The sequence below is a fragment of the Paramisgurnus dabryanus genome, chromosome 4 (genome assembly GCF_030506205.2).
Source record: "Paramisgurnus dabryanus chromosome 4, PD_genome_1.1, whole genome shotgun sequence".
In the NCBI taxonomy this organism is placed as follows: Eukaryota; Metazoa; Chordata; class Actinopteri; order Cypriniformes; family Cobitidae; genus Paramisgurnus; species Paramisgurnus dabryanus.
The window spans coordinates 32,375,469-32,398,006 of NC_133340.1; the positions used below are offsets into that span (position 1 = coordinate 32,375,469).

A 22,538-nucleotide genomic window follows, 5' to 3' on the forward strand; every position below is an offset into this window, starting at 1 on the left:
GTTGATTTGAGACGCAGTGTCAAACAAAATATCCCAAAAGTCTGATAAGATAATCATTTTGGATAAAGTACCCATTTTTTACATTTAACTTGAGCTTCATCACATAATGCAAGTCTTTTTAAAATGTGTTTGTTGAAACAGGCAGACATTGGATACAGGACACATTGATGGATTTATTGGAGATTTCTGGCATATTTGTGATAACCGGGTCAAATATTTAACCATAAACAAGTTCCAGTCTGCAATCGTTCACTCATTCTTTTCTAAAAGCGTCTCACTGACATGCAACAACCAGGTACCTTTTATTACAGCATCATCCTTTTACATAATGTAAGTAAAACCATTAATCGTGAATTAATCGTAAAACAATAAAAAGGAGGTCACTGTGTGTATTGTGGTTACCGTGTAGTTCATAGTTGACTTTGCGTTTTAAAATACACACATAGACTTCAAGCTTAGGACACCACCCTGATAATTTCTGATTCTAAAGTACATTATACTATGAACAAACTATTAAAAAAATAAAAATACTTTGATCAAATCAGTCAGGAAAATCTACTGTGGTCTTACATCGTTAAGACAAGAAACCGAGATGCACAATTGCATGAGACGGCCGGTCGGTCCTCATTTCCCCCAATCGTGCGATACGCAAAATGAGACGATGTGGAGGTTATCAACTCTAAGAGTCAGTAACAGAAAACAGACAGGTAAAATGGGAGAGAATTGAAGGTGATATGACAAACTGATTGTTCCCATTGTTCGGAGAATTTGAAACACGCCACATAAGACCTACGAAAAGGAACTTCGGCAGTTCAAATCCCTCGCGTGGACAGGTAGTCTGGAGAAAGTCTGGAGAAAGCACATTGTTTCCATCACTCCGTGGCCTTGAGAGAAAAAGACAGTTTGGGCCTGGACTTTCCTTTCCCCAAAATCATCTTTTGTTCCTCTTTCTGCTGTTTCTGTCGCTCTTGTTCCAACTTCATACGCTCCTCGTGGATTTTCCTCTGCTCTTCAACGATTCGTAACTGGTCCTCAGCCTGAGGGACGAAAGCGTGAAGAGTTATGAGGATTTCTGAAATATTCAATGCTTTGAAACATTTATCATAACTAAACTTTAAGTCTCGCTGCCCTGAAAGATTTCATTATAAAAAAAAAAATTATAATAATCACAACACATCAATATTATGCACAATTTGTTTAGTCAGACTAAAGGGACATTTATTACATAAGAAATGACAGCAAGGCAAAATATTGTACGGTTAAAAAAAAGAAATGCTTTTAGGTGCTTGAAAAATACTAAGAACTGAAAGAAAAAGAAATCTATGCTTCATAACCTTTGCACAAGGATTAGCAGATTGGTTTCATGTAAACAAAATTATATTGGTTGTATTGGTCAAAAATAAATATAACATATAACACATAATCAATCCAACCCATATACACATACGTTTCATAAAATACTGCCATGGCCTCATTAACTGCCTGCACGACCAAATGGTTGAGCACATTTTGAGTCCCTTTATTTTATTGAGAGGAGTACCTAACTTATCTCAAGCTGATTAAGCCATCTCTACTATTTGGTTGTAGCTATGTTATGCCAAAAAAATCCACTAGATGTCAGTGTGTCAATCAACAGCACTTGACACAACACATCTTCTCAGACGGATGTCAGAGAGAAAGAAATCACTCCTGCCCTGTGAACTGTTCTTGTTGAAATTTTGCAAGAAATAATATTTTTTGACATATTATACTTTAAGAGCACTTACTTTACAAAATTATGGTACTCGGTGCCATGAAAAAAACTTTCGTATGTTTTTAATAATTTTTCAAAAACGTGATCAACCAAACGGTTGATTGTAACTTTATGGTAAATGTAGAAAAGCTAAGGTAATGTTTTCAGATCATCCATTTCTGCAGTCAAAATGTAATATTTGCCGAGAAATATACATTTCTGATCATTCACAGCTATGAATATGACACAGCTATTGTTATTTCTTACTGAATATATTGATATAATTTTAGTATGTATGTATTTTTTGCCACTTCTGGATATTTTTTTAAATAAATATAATGAATTCATATAATTAATTTATGGAAATCATAATTACTGATTAATTAATCAAAAATTACTTCTTAAATGATGTTTTATATTGTTTGAAGGATTGTTTCTAATTAGGCATGGGCCGGTATAAGATTCTGGCGGTATGATAACCTTTAGCAAAAATACCACGGTTTCACGGTGTTACGGTTTTGCCATTGCAACACTAAAATGTGTTATTTTTTAAATGCCAGGTAAAAATAAAGCCTTTAAATTATAATATGCTTTCAAAAAATATATAATATTTTTGTAATGTATATTAAATGTAAACATCAAATCAATCACATGACTTAATGATTTAATGAATTTTGTATAAACACAGCTCATACCTTGGAGACGGTATCACAGAATATTTCAGTGGTTTTGAAACCTTGACTGTTTAAAACCTCGGTATACCTTGAAGCCGGTAATCGGCCCATGCCTATTTCTAATGTTGGCTTACTCTACACAGCATTGTTGGTTTACAAAGAAATGTTCATTTACCAAAAAACAAGAAAAAAATCTGTTGAACTACCACACTTGACAGTGTGTTTCTTGAATCATAAAAGCCTAAAATGCCATTGTATTACTATCTTTTGCCTTCTTTTATTTTAGATTTTGAATGCAATGTCTTTATTTTTGTGACTTTTAGTTATTTTTTATGGTAAAACACAAGAAAACATTTCATTTCCTGTGTTAAAATGAAAACCTGAAATATTTTAATATTTTATACTTCAATAAATAAAGTAGATTTAATATACAAAACAACTTTTTTTTTTTAAACGTGATCAAAATTAAAGTATTATAGTTTATATTTTCTGATTTCCATAGTATGTGTATGAATTCCTTTAAGTGACATATCTTGGTCGATATTTAAAAAATGATGGGATGCGTTGAAAAAAATACATTGAGTGTGGTAACTAGTGATATAAGGAGATAAGGAATACAAAAAATGTCAAATGCCTTTTTCTTGGTGGGGCAGTTAAAGGGTTAAACATGCTCAAACTACGGATACAGCTATGGAAAACAGATTTTATTTTATGATGACTTAATCATATTTTTCTCTGAGATAAAATGGTGTCCCTTTACTGTTTTGCTGCCGTACATAAAACATTTAAGGTCTCTTTTGTTTATCTGTATATGAGGCATGAAGGTAATACATATTACATTTAGACATATGCATTTAACAGATGCTTTTATTTAAAGCAACTTCAAAGCGTTCAAGGTTGAGTTTGTGTGCTCTCTGGGAATCAAACCCACGACTAAACCTATATGTAATGCATATATATTGTACTTGTAAAGGTAAATAAAAGTAGAAAAACAGCACAATGATATTTTGTATGTTTTTTGTTGTGATCTGTGGAAGTAATTTATCTTGGTTTTACAAAAGGACATTTTTAAGATGTCCCCATTACATATCCTTTGTTATCTAGTTCATGCATTATGCTTAATTACTAAAACTAATTTTCAGATTTGATCGGAGGGACAGAAACGTTTTTCTTCTGGGTTTATGAAAATTTTCATGCACACAAGACAACACTGTCAAAAAGATCCACATTTAAACGCAAAGATGATGTGCCAGGACAGTAGATGGAGATGTTATCTGTAAAGAAACACACCTGCGCACATACGAATTCATCTACAGAGCAATAAATACAAACAATCAAGATGGCGAAAGCATCAAGCGGTTTTGTTTAGACGGACGCTAGCTGCATTTCCATTACCCTTCAAACTGAAAACGTGCCCAATGGAAACATGTCAATTTCGCATAAACTCCTATACATTGCAAAGTTTTGACGCTTGGGTGAGGTGGTTTTTAAGGCAATTCAAAAAAGAAATGCAATGGTGAAAAAAAATTACGCTTTTTTGCATTTACAGATCACCTGACGTGTGTAGTCACATGATCAATCTTTTTAAATGGCACGGTATGTTTGGTTGGACAGAAGAGGTTTGTTTGACATCATGTGCCGTCACAAGAACCAACAAGCGCATGCGTTCAAAATCCTTCAAAATACAATACATATTGTGAGACAACAAAATGACTTTTTACACAACAGCAGTTAATATAAACTGTGTCATTTCGCAATAGTTTTTTTGTCAACATAACACTTAAGTTTAACGCAAATCTCAAATGGAATCGCAGATAATTAAGTAGATTTATTTCAAGTGACCCTGGACTATAAAGCAGCATTGTTTTTTACTTTTTTTTGTAAATTTTGTAATTCATGTTTTGGTTATAATCGCACATAATTAATACATGTTCATGATGTCACCGTTTTCACGAAATTTTTGTTTTCATAGTTTACACGGAGATGACAAACACAAAAAATTTCATTTACGGTTTAAATCATTGAGTAAACGACCCAACAGTCTAATAACGAGTTAAATATTGTAAAAAACAAACAAAAATTGGTATATTAATGTCTGACTTTCTTGACTACAATGCTACTTGACACCATAAGCACATACCAGTTTGGCTTGAGCGTCTGCTATCTTGCGATTGTTGTCCACCAGAATCTTCTCCAGTTCTTCGCGTTTTGATTTTTCTTCCTCCTGCAAAGGTACACAGCTTCAATAGGATTGTAATAACAAATGTCACAACAATGGCAGTACAACTATACAGTACTAGGTGTAAATAAGGAAATAATAAAGATACATTCAGCTCACCAGGTGTATGGATAAACCTAGAGTATACTTGTCCTTCACTGACGAATAAATGGAGTTCCTAAAGGAGTCAGGATCAAACTGGGAATACTTTTTTAATGCAAAATACACCACCCGTCAGGAACGGAGCCACTGACCTGTGCTTTAGGTACTTACAAATCATTTGTTGTCTTAGTAGTCAGCCGAGCCACAGAAGCGTAAACAACTTGCACTTCTACTCACAAGCGACCGAGCGGGGTAGTGAAGTTTAGGCAAATACACAGACTTACGTTAGCAACAAAGGCTCATGGGAGTGAAGGGGGCGTGCGTGTGTTCTTTCGATGTGCCGAGTGGCATTACAACCAAACTGAGGATTTTATATTAAATATTCAGTCAATTTTAAAAAAAGATTATAGCTCAAACTAGCTTTACTTTTAAAACAGAAAATACCTGTTCACACCAAGTAAAAACAACGCAGTTAAGTTATACAAATTATTATAATTTTACTCAATGCCATAGCTATTACGATACAGAGAAACAACATAATTGAGATTACTTCCATCAGATAAACTATAAAACATAGAGCCAATCGAAAAAGGCTCACGCATTTAGGCCCAATTCCATTTCTACCCGTTACTAGGGGTGTCACGATTCTCCAAATTAAATTTTTGATTCTAAGGTCACGATTCGATTATCAGTTTTTCCTTTTTTTAAAGAACAGGTTGCTATGCCATTTTTAGACTAGACTTTTATGAAATATAATATCTGACATTTAACCCGGAGATGCCCTGCCATATTAGTCATGCTGCCAGTGGAAAAATATGGTACGTGCACATACCTAATAAAACGAAACTTCCTGTCAGATGAACATCTGTCAGTACTTTGCACCTTAAAAACGCGCTTTTATTACCGTCAGAAACAGATCTCAGTTCAGAGTAACGACTGGTCCTGTTACAAACGCGTGCTCTGATGAAGTTCAGCTTAGGGCTGCATGATTACTACGAAAATGTGCAAATGCGCATTTTCTCAATGAATGAATTTGAATGAATTACGGTGAATAACCGGCACATCCCAAAGCCAGGGGCGCCTTTGTGCAGAAACTTCCTTTGTGCCACAGAAGAAGTAGCATTACAAACACTATTCCAGGAAATATCTACAGAAATATTTATATCGCTGTTCTTCAATTTGTTTCAGGTATTTTCATGATAAAGAATAATTTGAATAGTTTTGTTTAACATGTGTTGCTTTTTTAAGTGCACGTTATAAACGACTCCGACTCATAATGATTTTAGATTGATAAGGACTTCATACTGACCAAATGCCGTAGTATACGCACAAGCTGTGCATGAAACACAGAATCGATTTCAGACGGGCGTTTTTAATGGGACACGCGATTAATCGTTACAGCCCTAGTTAAGCTGAAGGTGTGGCATCATCACCGATGCCATTTTTTTTATTCGAAGTTCGAGGTTGTGACTTAATTTTGATTTAAAATTGAAATTGTGACACCCGTAACGTTACCCCTACACTTTCTCCTATCCCTCCATTAAGCACGCTCACGTGAAGGGCTAGAATCGTCTCAATTCTCTTTTAGTTGAAGGGATTGGGCAAAATAGCCCTTCAAACAAAGATTTTTCGGTACCTCACTTCAAATGAAGGGGTAAGAAATTTTTCCAACAGGGCTGCATATGCGAGTTTTTAATGACAAATAATAATTTGATTGACGTTACATTCAATCTTGTGTTCATATTTACAATCATGTAATTTAAAGAAATGTTTCCCTAGTTACTGACAAATGTCTGATTGCGTCCCGGTTTCCCCATCTGGAGGCGGCAGACCGGAGAAAACTCCCGGTCCTTCACATTGCCAGTGCACTACAGCGATTGCGAACAGACGGGAGAAACCAGAATGGTGAGAGCACCCGGAATCGCCAACAGAGGGGTGTGTGGTATGCTGCTTTTGGCGATAAAAGCCAGGGACACTTCTTAGGCTGTAACTATACTTATATGACTACGGGTGAAGGTGGCATTTTTTAAGTTTGTGATATACATTACATCTACTTTGATATAGGATGTATAATGACGTATAACGGTGAAGTAGTAGTGTAACATTTCTAAGGAAAATATTTTTAACCCTTCCTCTTTCCATTCTGTTTCCAGGGGTAGGTGTATAAAATAGAATTGGGCCTTAAAGGGATAGTTCATCCAAAATGAAAATAATGTCATTAATAACTCACCCTCATGTTGTTCCAAACTCGTAAGACCTCCGTTCATCTTGGGAACACAGTTTAAGATGTTGTCTGTTGTGAAGCGCATGAGACTGAAGTCGTGTGACTGCAGTGACGCCGATGACGTGTTGTCTTCATACAAGTTTTTATTTTTTCCAAACTTACAGCGTGAATCTCCCTCAGACTGTAAAAGATGCCCGGGTGCACAAAAAAAACAACAACAAGAGCTGGGGCCACCAGATAACACGTCAGCCGCGTCACTGCAGTCACATGACTTTAGTTTCACCCATACGCTTCACAACAGATGCGGAAGAGAAGACAATGCTGAATAAAGTCGTGATTTTTGGACCAAAATTTATTTTCAATGCTTCATTCTAACTGACCCACGGATGCCACATGGACTACTTTGATGATGTTTTTATTACCTTTCTGGACATGGACAGTATACCGTACATAGATTATAAATGACGGGTCAACAAGCTCTCAGACTAAATCTAAAACATCTTAAACTGTGTTCTGAAGATGAAGGTCTTAAGAGTTTTGAACGACATGAGGGTGAGTCATTAATGACATTATTTTCATTTTTGGATGAACTATCCCTTTTAACATGATCGTGTGAGCTTAGAATAAACCCAATGTCATTCATTGGCATTATAGCCAGACTTACAGTAATTGATTTTGGTGTGAACAGGTGTTTAGGGTAGATTTTAACATTTTTTAAGAGAGTAAAGTGTTGGTTCACGTACCTCACGGGCCTTTTGAGCAGCTAGCTCTGCTTGTCTCTGTTTCTCCAGCTCCTCCAGCAACTGCTTCTCCATGATGCGTTTGGCTTCCTCCACCCGTCGCAAGACTTCCCTTTCGATCTCATCCTTGCGTTTCTCCAGTTCCTCCTCCACTCGTTTGGCCACCAGCTCCTCCACGCGGCGAGCCGTCTCCTCCTCTATCAATCTCTCCTCGATCTCCTGCTGTCGGCTGAAAGCGGGAAGACAGGTTGTAAAAGTAGTCCCATTATTACATTTAACTTTTGTTGGCAGTGTACCCATTGACTTCCAACGTATTTGTTTTTTCTACTATGGAAGTCAATGGGGACTGTCAACTGTGTGCTTGCAAACATTTATCAAAATATTTTCTTTGTGACTGCGGCTGCCCGCATGTAAAAATATTGTAGTAAACAGCAATATATTATACATGGGCGGATCTACCGGGGTGGCAACAACCTAGTGCCCCATGATATTTGATGACTTAATTTATGTGTTTGTGACTTAAATAAACCGGTACATTGTGGCTTGGTAATCTGCATAGTTGGTTAGTAAATTAAACTTGGCACAGAATAAAGTAGTACCATGCAAGGATGCTCAGTGTTGCCACCCCTCATAGTTCTCATGCCATCCCATAAACAATTTTCTATCATGCTATAGCATTATACACAGCAGTCAAACATTTTAATACACTTCTGTAATATTTACTATAGTAAGGTTAATATAGTATCTAAAACATTTTACTACAGTTTAGTACCACCCTAGAACTTTTAATAAGGGTCACTCGGGGCTCGGATCTGTTCACGTGATCATGCCCTGCAGTACTTCTGCTGTGACAGCAAGACTTATTATTCAGACCTATAATCACTTACATTCTCCTCTGCCTCTCCATTTCAAATTTCTTTTCTTCATCCTCTTTCTTCTGCTTTTCATCCACAGCGCTCCTTTTACTCAACGCCCGTCCGAACATATCAATTCTTTCAGGCGGGGACGCGGCTCGGTCCCGCTCCCGGCGAGACGTGGCCGTATTCGATCTGGAGCGGGAGCGCGACTCTCTCTTCCGATTCCGTTTAGACTCTCGGGACTTCGAGCGCCTCTTTCTCTCTTTGTCCCGGGACCGACTGCGCTTTTTGTTGTGTTTGCTGGCTTTGGAGTGTTTGGACCGGGACGAGCTACGGCTCCGCGAACGACCCATTTCAAAAGCCGGTAGAGTTCGGTTTGTGGTCTCAATGGGGACCTCTAAAGCATCGGATAGACGAGGGACTACCGATGGGACGACAGATCGATTTCACTTCAAAACAAACCCCGAATCGCGAGTTCACGGAATCGACACGGAGTGCATGACAATATGAATCTTGAATATTAAAATCTTGTTGGAATTGTTTTATTTAAAACCAATTAAATCCTTTTAAATGGACCAGTTATCCAGTATGGTTAAAAAGCAAGATGGAGGCCAGCTGATCTCAGATCCCAGAATGCAACTTGTTTGTTTCGTCATGTGGTGTGACGTCATTGAGTACAATTTATTACTGCCACCTTGTGGTTTGGAGCGAAACCGATCCTCGAATATGCATCAATTAAAACTTGTTTTTAATGTGCAAAGTACTGACAGATGTTCATCTGACAGGAAGTTTTGTTTTATCATGTATGTGCTTGTACCATATTTTTCCACTGGCAGCACTACTAACATGGCAGGGCATCTCCGGGTTCAAGGTCAGATATTATACTTCATAAAAGTCTAGTCTAAAAATGGTATAGCAACCTGTTTTTTCAATCGCTTGTGTTAAATGATTATCCAATAATTTATAACGTCGACCAAAATTCATATTCATAAATTCAAGTGTAACTAATAAGAAACCAAACTTTACTTAACAATTTCGTTTTCATAAAATATGCCAGAAAATAGTTTCTCGGACCACATGAATATATTTGTCTGTAATTTTTACCCCTTTTCAAAATGTTGTTTTACTCTATTTCTTTGGCACGTATCCTGTGTAATAGCAAACGTTAATCACTTGCATTTGTACAAAAAAATTACAAGAAAAAATAAAGATAATGATCCGGAAGAGGTGAATGAATGTATTTAATTCGAATTTAAGTAATTTCTAATGTATAAACCACATCTTAGCATGTTTTTATTTAAAAATAATAATAATAATTTTTCATATTCTAAAAGGTTATAGGTTAATAATAGTGAAAGAATGTTTCTCAACCCGAGGCCACTAGAGGGACTTAACTTTGTAATGGGCTTAGTAAAGTAAGCTACAACGACAAAATAAATAAATAAACGTATTGGTGTTATAATAACCAATTATAACCAAATCACATTGTACTACTAATGTCAATCTCGGGAATATTTTATTGGGCAGAGTCGTGAGCATTATATTGTTATGGACAATGGGGGTCTTGAAGTTAAAAAGGTTGAGACCCACTCCAATAAATACCACATACAACTATGGTGACATCTGCTGGTCAAATAAAGCAACTGCACGACTTTCCTTAATTCTCGATTAATTCTTAGATGTAGTTTATTAGAAATCTTGTATTTGCGAATGCTAACTGCACAGTATTTAATTATTGCATTTTTTTTTTTTTTTAAGAGCGTAAATATTTACAAACGAATAAAAACAGCATAACCCAACCATAAGCCACATAAGACACTACAAGAGTATACAGACATTAATAAATTATAGAATATCTTCTAAATATATAAGACATCTTAGAGTTTTTTTTATTCTATACATAAAGAAGACATTTAAAAAGTGAATAAAAAAAAAATCATGATGAATTTAATCACTCTTTATGTGGGCGCCATGACCACTCGTGACCACAAGGTGTCGCCAGATGTTCACTAAAAATTAATCTATTGAAAGGTTGTGGAAACTTGTTTTTCTATGTTTGTGCTATATTTTTTTTATATTTTGGCTACACTTTGTCTCACTGGACTTTTCATATTGGTAGATCATTATATCCGTGGAACATGCAATATACGATGCAACTGAGTTTTAATTAACACTACCTAAAATAATAATAATAATGATTATTATTATTATTATTATTATTGATCTCCTTATAACCCTAGTAGCAAGATATCTGGTGCTTAATTTTACTTATTTTATTTCACTTGATCGTTCAATATGCTTCGCTGGCCGTTTTCCCTGTCATACGCAAAATATCCACTGGGAGGTGCTCGTGTATTTGCCGAATATACAGCACTCTCTGCATAAGTATTGAGAAAATAAAGGCAAAATTGCTTATTTAGCGGTGTAGTCAAGAATTGTCAAAACATTAAAAGGTGACAAAAAGTACAGTGTGTCACATTTTTTACCTCTTTTAACACACAATATACACAACTCAACGGGAGGACTATTGTCTGCCAAGTGTTGAGTGATGAACTGTGTCCTGATGCATTTATTGGTCACACATTAAAGCAGATAATGTGTAGTATTAGTATGTATCAGTCTTTTGCATTTGGTGACAACACGCATAAGGCAGAATGAATAGTTGTTATATCATGTATGTGTTAAAACAAAATTAAATGTTAATGAAATGTAACATTCTGTTATTTTGCCTCATATTCAAATTTTTTTTGTATTCATAGCAACTTTTATCTGTACTGTCCCAATACTTATGGAGGACACTGTAGATTTGCTTTGTTGGGGTTATGAGACTTTTTGACTGGTCAGATACATTAGGCCTTCTTTGAGGCTACTGGTGACAGTGTGCTGCTTCTTCTTTATAATAATAGGTTACAGTAAATATTAAAATGTGTTTGCAATTATTTACTGGCATGCCTTTATAAAAAAAGTTGGGTCCATACATAAAGTTTATTAACCCATAAAAATAGTAAGTAAAATGTGTAACACCTAATTATACTTTATTATTTTTAGCTGCACAAAATACCAACAGATTATAAGCCTTAAACATTATTTTGGCTGCAATGTCACATTGTGACAGATGTTGAAGAACTAAATAAATTACCTATTAGAGATCGTGACAAAAACATTAGCTTGTATTAAACCCTGCAGTGCATAAACTGTAGATCGTGAAACTTTTCCTGTACATTTTAAAGCGTAAAGCGTTTACTGTATCGTTTACACGTGTACGGAATAGTAACAAGATTGCAAGACCATGCAAATATTAGTTTCACATATAGGCTACATAACATGTTAATAAACATTTTGATTGACATATGACACCCTTATTATATTATATTTTAGACATAATACTCGCAAAAGATTAATGTTGAAAAAAAAACCATCCTGAAAGGTTTGAGAGAATAATGTGACCTATGTAATAAGTCGTATTATTAAACCTATCTGCAGTTGGCTAGTAATATTTTACTCATTTCTTTTTTTCGTCTTGTCCCCAAGCATTTTTATTTTGGAGAGGATTTTCTAAAACTTAAAAGTCGTGGTTAGCTGTTTTCGTTGACAGGTGTAAAAGTCCACTGATCACAACAGTAACAATACATTTTGTTGAATAGTGAATTGAAAATATGTTCATATTCATTAGTTAGTTAGTTAGAAATTGTTTATTACACTGCTCAAATTCATCATAGATTAATTTTGGTTAATCTGCGCACTTTCATTTATAAAACGTCAAAATTACAAAACCCGTCGTTGTATGTGTTAATTTAAACAGTGAATGGTGACAGCGTTTCACATTTATTCATTTTGTATGACAAGGTGTACTTATTCTTGAGGATTTTCCCGCATATTAATGAAGACAATTATGCTATTATCTAATTAGCTGAAATCACTCTGACAAGCCTAACTATAAAGCAATCCATAAAACACACCTGAGACGCAAATGAAGGTTGGTGAGATTACGCAACACGCAGCCTCAGTCATAACCTGTCCAAATATTTGAAGGTGCATTGCGCTTTCAAATGCGTCTCGATAATCACAGGTGTCGTGCATTTTCTCCGTTTTTATATATTGAATGTGATGGTGTTTATCCACCAACATCCCATTGTGCTGTACTCCACTCCATCAGGTACGAGCGCCCGTTTTATGTCGGGTAATTAAATATCCCGCGCGCAATCGTTGCAACAGAGCTATCCAAGAGCCGAACGATATTTCAAGCTGTCCGTAATGAAATTAAAATAGTTGCAACTTCGATTTTCACATGATTTTCGAGACATTTAGAGAAGGGCGTGTGTATTACATTCAATAATACGAGGTGCGGCCCGTCGGCCCATTCATCATTCCATTACTGTACCCAATCCAGGTCCGATACATGAAGGGTAAAATGAATTACCGACGTTAAGTCGTCAATAAAGTCATTTCGGTAAATGGTGTCTCGGATGACTCCGGCATTATTCAACGGGCTTTATCAGCACTGGGGAAATTACGTCGCCTCTGCACCTCGTGTAATACGGCACTGCTTACCTTGATAAAGCGACCTGCCAGCGGGTAGTGACAGTGCTTTTGACCGCCTTTTATTCACTCGCTAGTGATGAACGCCAAGCTGATCAGGCGGAATGGGCGCTAATTAAAACCTATAAATTATCCTTTGCAGGCCCTCTCAAGACGTCGCATGCGCCCGAGATAAGAGCTCGAGTGCTAATTTACCGCCTGAAAAGGAGCGTGCCTCACAATGGCTACTTGGCTCAAATAGCATATTGATAGTGTCCTAATTAGAAATTTATTAAGTACCCACTCGAGCTCTTCGAATAAAGATTTCAACCCGACCTGTTTTATATAAATAAATGCTGTGTGCACTAAAATCTTTTTTTTTTGTGCAGGGCTAATAATTATTATTATTACAAATGCTTTGGGTGCGCTTCATGCTTATGTTTTGGCGTGGACAGTCATAAGAGATTTACACCTTTGCTTAAACCATTCTAGTTGTTTTAAGCACTATCCTGCTTTTTTACTCGGCAGATGTCGTTCAAACATTTAGTTGTAACTTTATTATAACTGCGCCCTTCTCTCTGGTGCAAGGCGTAAACCGCTTTTTCTGTTTTGTGTTAATGCGGCCCTCCTTTTGTCAAAGCTGTTTTAAGAGTTCAATGTGTTATTTAAAGCAAAAACAAAGTCTGTATTTACTGTTTTATGTTTTCTGTTACGGATAAATGAACGTTGTTGTAGAAGAATGCTTAAAACAAGTAGCATATACTAATTTTGTTTTATTTAAACACTTTGTGGTTTTGTTATAAAATGATAATTAAATAATTAAAATGCTATTAAATAATATGATTCTAGATCATTTGGTAATTGTTTCAATATCCTTTAGTTATCATGACATAAAGCCTTTTGCCATAGGATAATAATCTTGCTCAAGTTTCATCTGAATGCTCGGCTCTTTTGTTGTCTTTCTTTCACTGCGCCTGTTCTCCTAATCTCAGAAAAAAATCTCCATTATAATGTTTAGCTTTGGTAAAAACACTAAAACTAAAATATTATTTCTTTTCAATGCAATGTCAGTTCTCCTCTGTCAAAAGCCTTTGCAGATCCAGAAACATCCAGTCCTCATTAGAGTGAATTTAATGTTCACCAGCTTATTTGGTCTTGGAAATCGGTCCTATTCTTCATTTGCATAAGATCGTAAAATTCTATTGGATGTTTTCTGCTTGTGACACCGATGATGTTGGCACTCCATTGGTCCATCGCACGTGTGTCTTACTCACGTGCTTCCGGTTAAGGAAAAAGTATGCGAGGGGCCACAGTGATTTTAGAAAGAGTTTAGGAAGCGCGAGCTGTCACACGGGGCGGCGAGTCTGGGATTGCGGAGCATCGCGCGATGTATCGTCTGACGTGAATAACGGGCTTTTGACACTTGAAACGTCTCGATCGAGGGAAAAAATTCCGATGGTATGACAGTCGGTTTTCATAAGGTATTTCGTATACCTTTAATAATAACAACATTATAGACTGCATTCTTGTTTGTCGTATCTTGTCCGGATACTGCGCGTTGCAACAAGTGGAATTTGGTGCGCAAGCCACGATCCAGTTGTCCCAGTCATGGAGGATCAAAAGGATCAAAACAGTCGCGATTCGACCGAGTCCGACAGCGTCTCGCTCTCACCCAACATACCGTCTCCTCCAATTTTACCTCACCAGGCAGCGCAGCAGGTCCACAGAACCACGAACTTTTTCATCGACAATATTTTAAGGCCAGACTTCGGCTGCAAGAAAGAGCTTGGGAATAGGGAACGGGCGCAAACCTCGGGTCGGGAGAACGTTAACCCTATGGTGATAAGGCCGTCGCATACTAGCAACCTATGCCAGGATTCAAACTGTAGCAGTGACAGCACTTCTTCTTCGTCTTCGTCGTCTTCGCCATCCTCAAAGCAGAGCCCATCAAAGCGTGTCGAAGGGAATGGAACTAGCAGGTACGGGGAGAATACGACGGTAATGGTGAATGCAAACGGGGGAACTCCACCAGCTAAAGAATCCCAACCTTTACTATGGCCTGCCTGGGTTTACTGCACCAGGTACTCGGACAGACCTTCATCTGGTAAGGCGCTAGTTTCTTAATTACACCATATAAACAAACCCAGTTTACCGATATTAAACCTTTTCGTGGAATGCGTATTTGTTGCGTTAATAATTTACTGTTTTACGCAGCGCCTGAAAGCCGCAACTTAAATCCAGCTTAAGTTTTTGTTTGTTTGTTTGAAAGCATGAGTGAATAATTGTCACATAAGCCGTAAACCAAACCGAATCACATTTTGTTCACTTACGTATGGAGAAAGAAAAAAAAAATATGTGCAAAGTAGGATTAATGGGCCGCGCAAACATTTCTACCTTTGTGCAATTCTGACGTGCTTTAACTTCTAATACTATTCATAATTATACATATTCATTATAGGATATAAAACGAATAACCAGTAATATTAAATAAATAAATAAACAAATATTAGTACAGTACAGTATTTAAGTATAAACATAATTCATAGGAAGTAATTCACATTTTCTGGATGTTGTTATGGTATTTTTTACACTCGCTAAATTTATATGTAATTTTGGCATGTTTATGTAATTGTATAAGTGTATTTTGTCAGTGTTTTATTAAAATAATTTAAATTAGGCTACTGAAAAGAAAGAGGAAATGTGTAGTGACGTAATCACAATATTTTGTGTCGTCCCTCTCAAATCCTTGTCACAATTTTTTATCTGCAGTGACTAATTATAAACAAAGCAAGAAAGCTTCTGCTTTAACAAGTTTTAAAGGACAAAATGAGATCACAGCCGAAAGGTTAAATTTGCCATTTTCCTATTTTGAATATCCTCACTGTAAACATATGCAGTTCTGCCTGATATGATTCCTAACCCACTATACTTCAATGCCAGTAGCCTAAACCTATTCAGGTAAACCCATATAAAATCATTTATTTAACTTATATAAAACCAGTTAATTTAGACTGAACGCATGAATTGCATTTTAAGTTATTATTTTATAGTGCACACCTGACAAAGTCAGCAGGGTTGTTGGAAAAGATGCTTTGATTGACTTCACTGATTGACTTACTGATTGAGCTATCAGACACTGGACTTTCGCAGACAGCAAGCAGAATTTCGATCAACTGGGTTCAGTTTTTTGAAGGGAAGACTTTCTCTTCTTCTCTTTTCCAGTTGTTGTTTGGTAATGCAAATATTTTTGACGTGGGTGTAATATTTGCTTTGCATAAAATGCTCTCTCTTTTCATGTTAATTTTTTTGTAATTGAAGGTACTGTGCATGGTTGTCATATCTATTGGGTAAAAAGCAACTATTTGTACAACAACAATACCACGAATTGTTAGCACTGAAGCAAAACGAAAAAATACAAACAGTTTAGGCCTACTTAATTTGTATTTACACACTATACAAATGTGAATATAACAATATGTAAATAATATGACATTTTTATTGATTTGTTAGTTTATGAAATGAATACAAATATTATTATATTTATATATAAATACGTCCTGACTTTAGCGGCTGATCTTTAGCAATTTCTCTGCAGAGTAAAATTAGCCTCATAGCTCGTTAATGTGCATTGTGTCTACAAGTTCAAGTATTTTAAAGTTTAATTAATTAATATATTGGATAAACCTAATTTTAAACTGTATTTAAATATGATGCATCAAGATTTTAATACAACCAAATGTTTGCATGTTTTAAATATATTATAAACAGAAGGCCATGAAACTGCAGATCTATCGATTTTTTTCTTTGTGACTGACAGTAACGAGGTGATTTTGAACTCGATACGTCACTGTTAGTGAAATAGGGTGAACACTGACGTGTCGGCATGTTGCCACTTTGTCTCAGACGCAAGGACATGAATATGTAATGTACAGAAATCCTGTCAGAGAGGAGGTTGGATGTTGCATGCTTTCTAAAAACAGAAAACGAACGAAAGCTGTTCTGAGAACAGGAAGACACAGACAAAGCCTCGTTCGGCTCACCGCTATGTTCAGCGGGTGTGACCTCAAGAGATAATCGAGGACTGAGGCCTAGTTTCCACTTATGCACGTCTACATAGCCTATTGGGATACCACGAGTAGCTATTGAATAAATGATGGTAGCATTTAAGGCAGACATAATCTTTAATGGAGTTTTTTTTTAACGCACTACTCTGTGGTTTAGTGAAGCATTTTTTCCTAAAATCCGAACAGCTACGTTTATACAAAATGAAGGTGCTAAAAATGGCAATGCTTGGATGCAGCAGATTTGGTTTCTCTCCGAGGAACCTTTTTATGCAAGTTTTGTGCAAGAAAAAGGCTATGTGCATGTTAAAGATTTTTAATGTCAGACAAAGAGCCAGTAATATTTTTTAATCATACAACTCTACAATTTTGCTATGCAGCGGCTGCAGGCTTTTTTATTTCACGTCGCCAACTAAGCTCCTTCATTGAGCCTATACATCCAAAACACACACTCATTCTTATTGCAAACACGTATATTGCTTATTCAGCAATAAAACATAAACAGCACTGCATAATGCATTGCATTATTATTTTAGGTGTTTCTCAAGAACGAAGGGTAAATCGCAGCCTTTATATGTTAGCACTGCATTATTCATTTTATTGCGTCAAATGCGTTACCTCTCTTGTCAGGTGTGCCTGCATATGAGGTGTTCATGTTCAGGTGTATTGCTTCATGATATTTATGTCTGCGTTTTATTGTTGTTTCTACACTAGGCCCAAGGACACGAAAATTGAAAAAGAAGAAAAGCGAGAAGGAAGACAAGCGACCGAGAACCGCTTTCACGGCCGAGCAGCTACAGAGACTGAAAGCCGAGTTTCAGGCCAATCGGTACATAACGGAGCAGCGGAGACAGTCGCTGGCCCAGGAACTGAACCTTAATGAGTCGCAAATCAAAATATGGTTCCAAAATAAGAGGGCCAAAATCAAAAAGGCCACTGGTTATAAGAACGGCCTTGCTCTTCAGCTCATGGCTCAAGGACTTTACAACCATTCCACGACCACAGTTCAAGACGAAAACATTGACAGCGAGTGAAAACGACAAATGGACGCTGACCATGAGAAAAGTGATTTTTTTCATATTTTTTATGAATGAAACTTTAAAGGAAACGAATGCTTCGAATTCTGCGAATCGAAGATGCGCTATTTAAACACATTTCTGTTTATCAAACCTATATGGACATGCATCTAAATACGAACAATATGAAAATTTATATATAGCCAAAAGTGTAAGATGTGTATATTTAATTCCAGGTAAGGGGATTGTCTATATTGCTCCTTACCTGCTGAATATTTTTAACGTTTCTCTCCTTTCCCAATGTGGTTGCTCACCGTTCCAGTAGGCCTATACGTGTCAGGCTTGTTAGAGTTTTTGTGATAGCCCTGTCTCTTAAATCCCTTATCTCTCACAGTTCTTCAAATGCGTGACTGAACCAACGCTTCAAGCCAAAGATTTTAATATGTTCAGATTATGTTGTCTGAAATAAAAAGGTAGAATATGCCATTGTTTTATTTCCTATAGTTACAAACTACCCGCATAATTGCATAAACTGTAGCTATTTAAACGCTACGATGGCTTGTCATTCCTCCAAACCCCTAAGAGATTTTTTAAAATAAATGTACTACAAAATGACAATTTCTACGCAACAGTCAATTACTCTATTTTTAAACGAGATATCTGAATTGTGGTTAAACTGTAAGTGCGAAAAAAATTATCCGTATATTAAAATAAAATTATTTCATGACTGATATTAAAAGATGCAATAGATTTTTTTCCCTGAACAAAATATAACAATTTTAAATTTATATTTTTAATGCATTTATGATGATTATTGTTATAATTTAAAATTAATTCTGATAAAAATTATACTGGAGCATTTAAATGTTTTACATTTTTTATATTATTTGATAATGGCTGAGGGTGAGACACGTAACCGAAATTGCATCTAATAATTTATAGCATTTTAATTCCAATTTTGTTAGCTGACTGTATTGTGCACGCATGCATTCTTTATGACGTCAGCTACCGAATAAAGGCAAACAATTATGTCGTGCTTATATCGAGCTCATTGTGCTCTGTGAAAATATCAGATTTAGTTAAATATTAGACAAGCTAAAATCCGAATAATCGGTATTCTTCCTGTATAGGCCTACGACATTAATCTCGTCGTTTACACGATTCGCTATAGGCTCAATTCTATTTGTCAGTATTTGACGGACATTTCGTGCTTAATTACACATTATTTTATTAGAGTTGAATGAATGTTAATAACAAGTTATTAAAATTGTTTTCTCATGTTTCTCCCAGCGATGACAGGAATGGTGCAATGAGGCGCTCACAGCGTTTGCTTTCCTATAGCAGCGTTTGCTTTCCTATAGAAGTGTGTGTGTGTGTGTGTGTGTAGTCCGTGTCTGGGGATCAAAGTGGAGATTTAGGAAACTTCCCCAGCGGGGTTAAAAGGTCAAGTTAAGCAGTCAAAACAAAACCAGGGGTAATCCTAAATACTACAGTACTTATTTTAACACAGCACACGTTTCAAAATATAAAATTATAAGCAGACAATCAATAAATAAAATGTTGCCGTCCTGTAAATTGTGTTTTTTTATAAATGTGTAAAAGGAATTTATAAAGAAATATGTATAGTTAACATTAGATTTAAAGTGACACGCCAGCTTTTTAAAACTTTGTATGCAATGTCCTCTGTGGGCATTTCCACTGCGTCAGCGGATCTTAGAGCAAATAATAGTATATTAACATTACACATAAGCTTTTTAACATCACCAGATGCTAGTTCTTTCAATATAACACAATATTTTGTTTCCTGTACAGTTTAGCCTATTTTAATTATATTTTGGGCAAAAAAAGACAACGGCTGTTGTTGTTTAAAAGAGACGTAATATGTTGTTAGTTGTTATCATTTTAGGGAACCATTTTTAGATTTACCATATACTAAAATATATTATAACATAGCCTACATCAGACTCCCCTTTATCATTAGCATAGGTTGTACTTAAACACGATCGACAATTGTTGCACGTGTTTACCGCTTTTTGGTTAAATTTAGTTTTTAGTGAACCATTTATAGCAAGCTAACAATGATGTGAGAATTGGATCAGAAAGCTACAGCTTGGATATTCTAAAAAATTATATATAATTTTTTTTAGAATATCCAAGCTGTAGCTTATATATGGGATACAATCAAAAGGAGAAAAAACTGTTTCGTTCATACTAATCTCAGACACAACTAAAAGTTCAATAATAAATAATTTAAATAGGTTTATTCACAACAAATTTTAATTAGGCCTAAATGATTACATTTTAAAATGACTTAAATATAATTTGTTTGTACTTTTGATATATATATAATAATAATGCAATAAGACGTGGAGAATTCGTTCAATTAATAAATATTCTGCCATTCCCTGCGGAATGGTTGTGTCACCCGTAGGCAGCTTTTATATGTTTAATTATGCGAAATGCTGCGACTTCCACAACGCAGTGAATTTATTAAAGCAGTACAGCACCTGTACATTAAATATTAATTGCCAAAACCCGTTTGGAATAACTTATTTAAACAGATGAGGACAAAGGGATTGTTTCATTACAAATAGTTCAACATTTATTATATGAAATTAATTTTCCTGTAGTATGGTCGAGCCAATCCCCTGTGTTTTCTTGTCGCATGGCAACCTGCACATTTAATAAAAGGCCGTGGTAATTATGTTATATGAAGGGTCTTTTTAAAACATGAATTTGTGGTGTTGATGTGGGCGTCCCAGTTGTAAAATTCAAAACAAATCAAAAGCGCGTCATATGCAATGCCTTTGTAAATCTTAGCAAATTTTTAATATAACAAGCAATGAGTAAAAAACAGATGTTCAGTGTGCTATTTTATATCTATCCATATAAAACGGAACATCATAAGGCCTGGCTATGTAAACAGGCAAGCAGTAGCCTACAAAATATTTTAATTTGATTTAAAATATTAGCGCATTAACTTTTGGTAAATCTGATTTTAAAAAATCGTCAAGGCTTTGTATCAAAATGCGGAATAATCTACATTTTACATTAATAGTAAACAATTACCTATACAAGCAGTTGTGTAACCTGTTTCAAACCCGAGTAAAATGCATAAATGTGAACCTGCCAACCTAGAGTCATTTTTCTGACGGTTTTTATTGTTTTCTAGATAAAACCATCTTGCATATTGTAATGAACAACCTTACTATCGTTGTGAAATTGTTGATTGAAATCAAATTTTGATGCTCCAAATCTCATAATCTACACAGTGTTTTGCGTTTGCAGCGCAAAAGGTCATGGGTTCGAACCAAGAACACAAGTACTGATATAAAAATGTATAGCTTGTAAGTCGCTTTGGATAAAATCGTCTGCCAAATGCATGCATGAAAAATAATAAGATTTTAAGACTTAGACCTAAATTTCACAGACAAGGTCACACGTTTATCAATATAATTTTAAAATTACAACATGAAAGAAGTGTGAATTAAATGTTTTTCTTCATTGTTTACATTGTTGGTAAACTTGCATACATGGGGATTTTTATTTTTGTTTATCCAATAGGCTGTCATTACTTAACATCATTATGCGATCTCCCTGTAAAAATACATAACATAAATTTCAAAAACGGCCAAAAATACTGAAGCAGCAGGTGCTTCACTAAAGCAAAACACAGCTGCGACCAGCGCGTGCTCAGTAAACTGCCCTACAGCTACCACACAACATGTATTTAATATATATGCAAATGAAAGCAATAAAAGAAAGTATGGAAATTACCTACAACTAGCAGGGCAGCTGTGAACGAAATACCAGAAACTTACAAGGCACTTCTGATAAAGGTGAAGAACTAGTCACTTTTGAGTGAAAAAGAAAGGCAGGGAGAATCTGTTTTCATTTCCCAAGTGATGCGCACTTCAGAGAAAGCATTTAAAAGGAGAAAGCATTTAAAAGGCGAAGGCCGTGGTGTTGGGGACGGAAAAAGTATTGCCGGGACAAATTTCACAGCCTCGCTTGGTTGTCTCCGTTTGTGCCCTCGATGACCAGAGGCATGCGCGTGCACCATTGATAGCGGAAAGGGCCAGTGACCCTGAATGGGACTAAAAGATGCAAATATAGGAACTAAGTGATCGGTAATCCTGTTAGAAACACGCCGTGGGTGGGGGCCAGAGGTTCGACGGCTGTTCGCGTCACAACACCGCGAGCTCTTGATGCTTACATACTGCACAGTGCGTGCACGCGTAGCCAACATGTGTTTCCGTGCACGCATGCAGAGGCATGGTCGCTTAGATCACAAGCATGAACTGTCCTATTGCTTAACTTAAAAACTTATTGAATCCCCCAGCAATAACTAAGCAGCTTGTGTGGTGATGAATTTGGTTTTCCATCAAATCAGTGG

At 36.0% G+C, this 22,538-nt stretch overlaps 2 protein-coding genes across 2 annotated transcripts; one reads left to right on the forward strand and one right to left on the reverse strand.

Moving 5' to 3' along the window:
* Nucleotides 1-153: 153 nt before the first annotated feature.
* arglu1b (arginine and glutamate rich 1b) lies at nt 154-9,192 on the reverse strand. The gene is made up of 4 exons (XM_065254203.1): nt 8,578-9,192; nt 7,694-7,919; nt 4,547-4,630; nt 154-1,037 (listed from the first exon to the last, which is right to left on the reverse strand). The coding sequence occupies exons 1-4, from the start codon at nt 8,898-8,900 to the stop codon at nt 873-875; spliced, it is 798 nt and encodes a 265-aa protein (XP_065110275.1). The 5' UTR covers nt 8,901-9,192; the 3' UTR covers nt 154-872.
* A 5,187-nt stretch (nt 9,193-14,379) lies between these two features.
* en1b (engrailed homeobox 1b) lies at nt 14,380-20,263 on the forward strand. Its single transcript, XM_065254204.1, has 2 exons — nt 14,380-15,169; nt 17,841-20,263. Exons 1-2 carry the CDS (start codon nt 14,674-14,676, stop codon nt 18,158-18,160), a joined length of 816 nt encoding a protein of 271 aa, XP_065110276.1. The 5' UTR covers nt 14,380-14,673; the 3' UTR covers nt 18,161-20,263.
* The last annotated feature ends 2,275 nt before the right edge of the window (nt 20,264-22,538 follow it).

Excerpts from the sequence above, each read along its gene's own strand:
- en1b (XM_065254204.1), top strand. The coding sequence starts at position 14,674 with ATGGAGGATCAAAAGGATCAAAACAGTCGCGATTCGACCGAGTCCGAC. Across the intron at positions 15,170-17,840 it reads CTCGGACAGACCTTCATCTG|GCCCAAGGACACGAAAATTG; the intron begins GTAAGGCGCTAG and ends TTTCTACACTAG.
- arglu1b (XM_065254203.1), bottom strand. The coding sequence starts at position 8,900 with ATGGGTCGTTCGCGGAGCCGTAGCTCGTCCCGGTCCAAACACTCCAAA. Across the intron at positions 7,920-8,577 it reads ATGGAGAGGCAGAGGAGAAT|CCGACAGCAGGAGATCGAGG; the intron begins GTAAGTGATTAT and ends TCCCGCTTTCAG. Across the intron at positions 4,631-7,693 it reads CTGCTCAAAAGGCCCGTGAG|GAGGAAGAAAAATCAAAACG; the intron begins GTACGTGAACCA and ends GTACCTTTGCAG.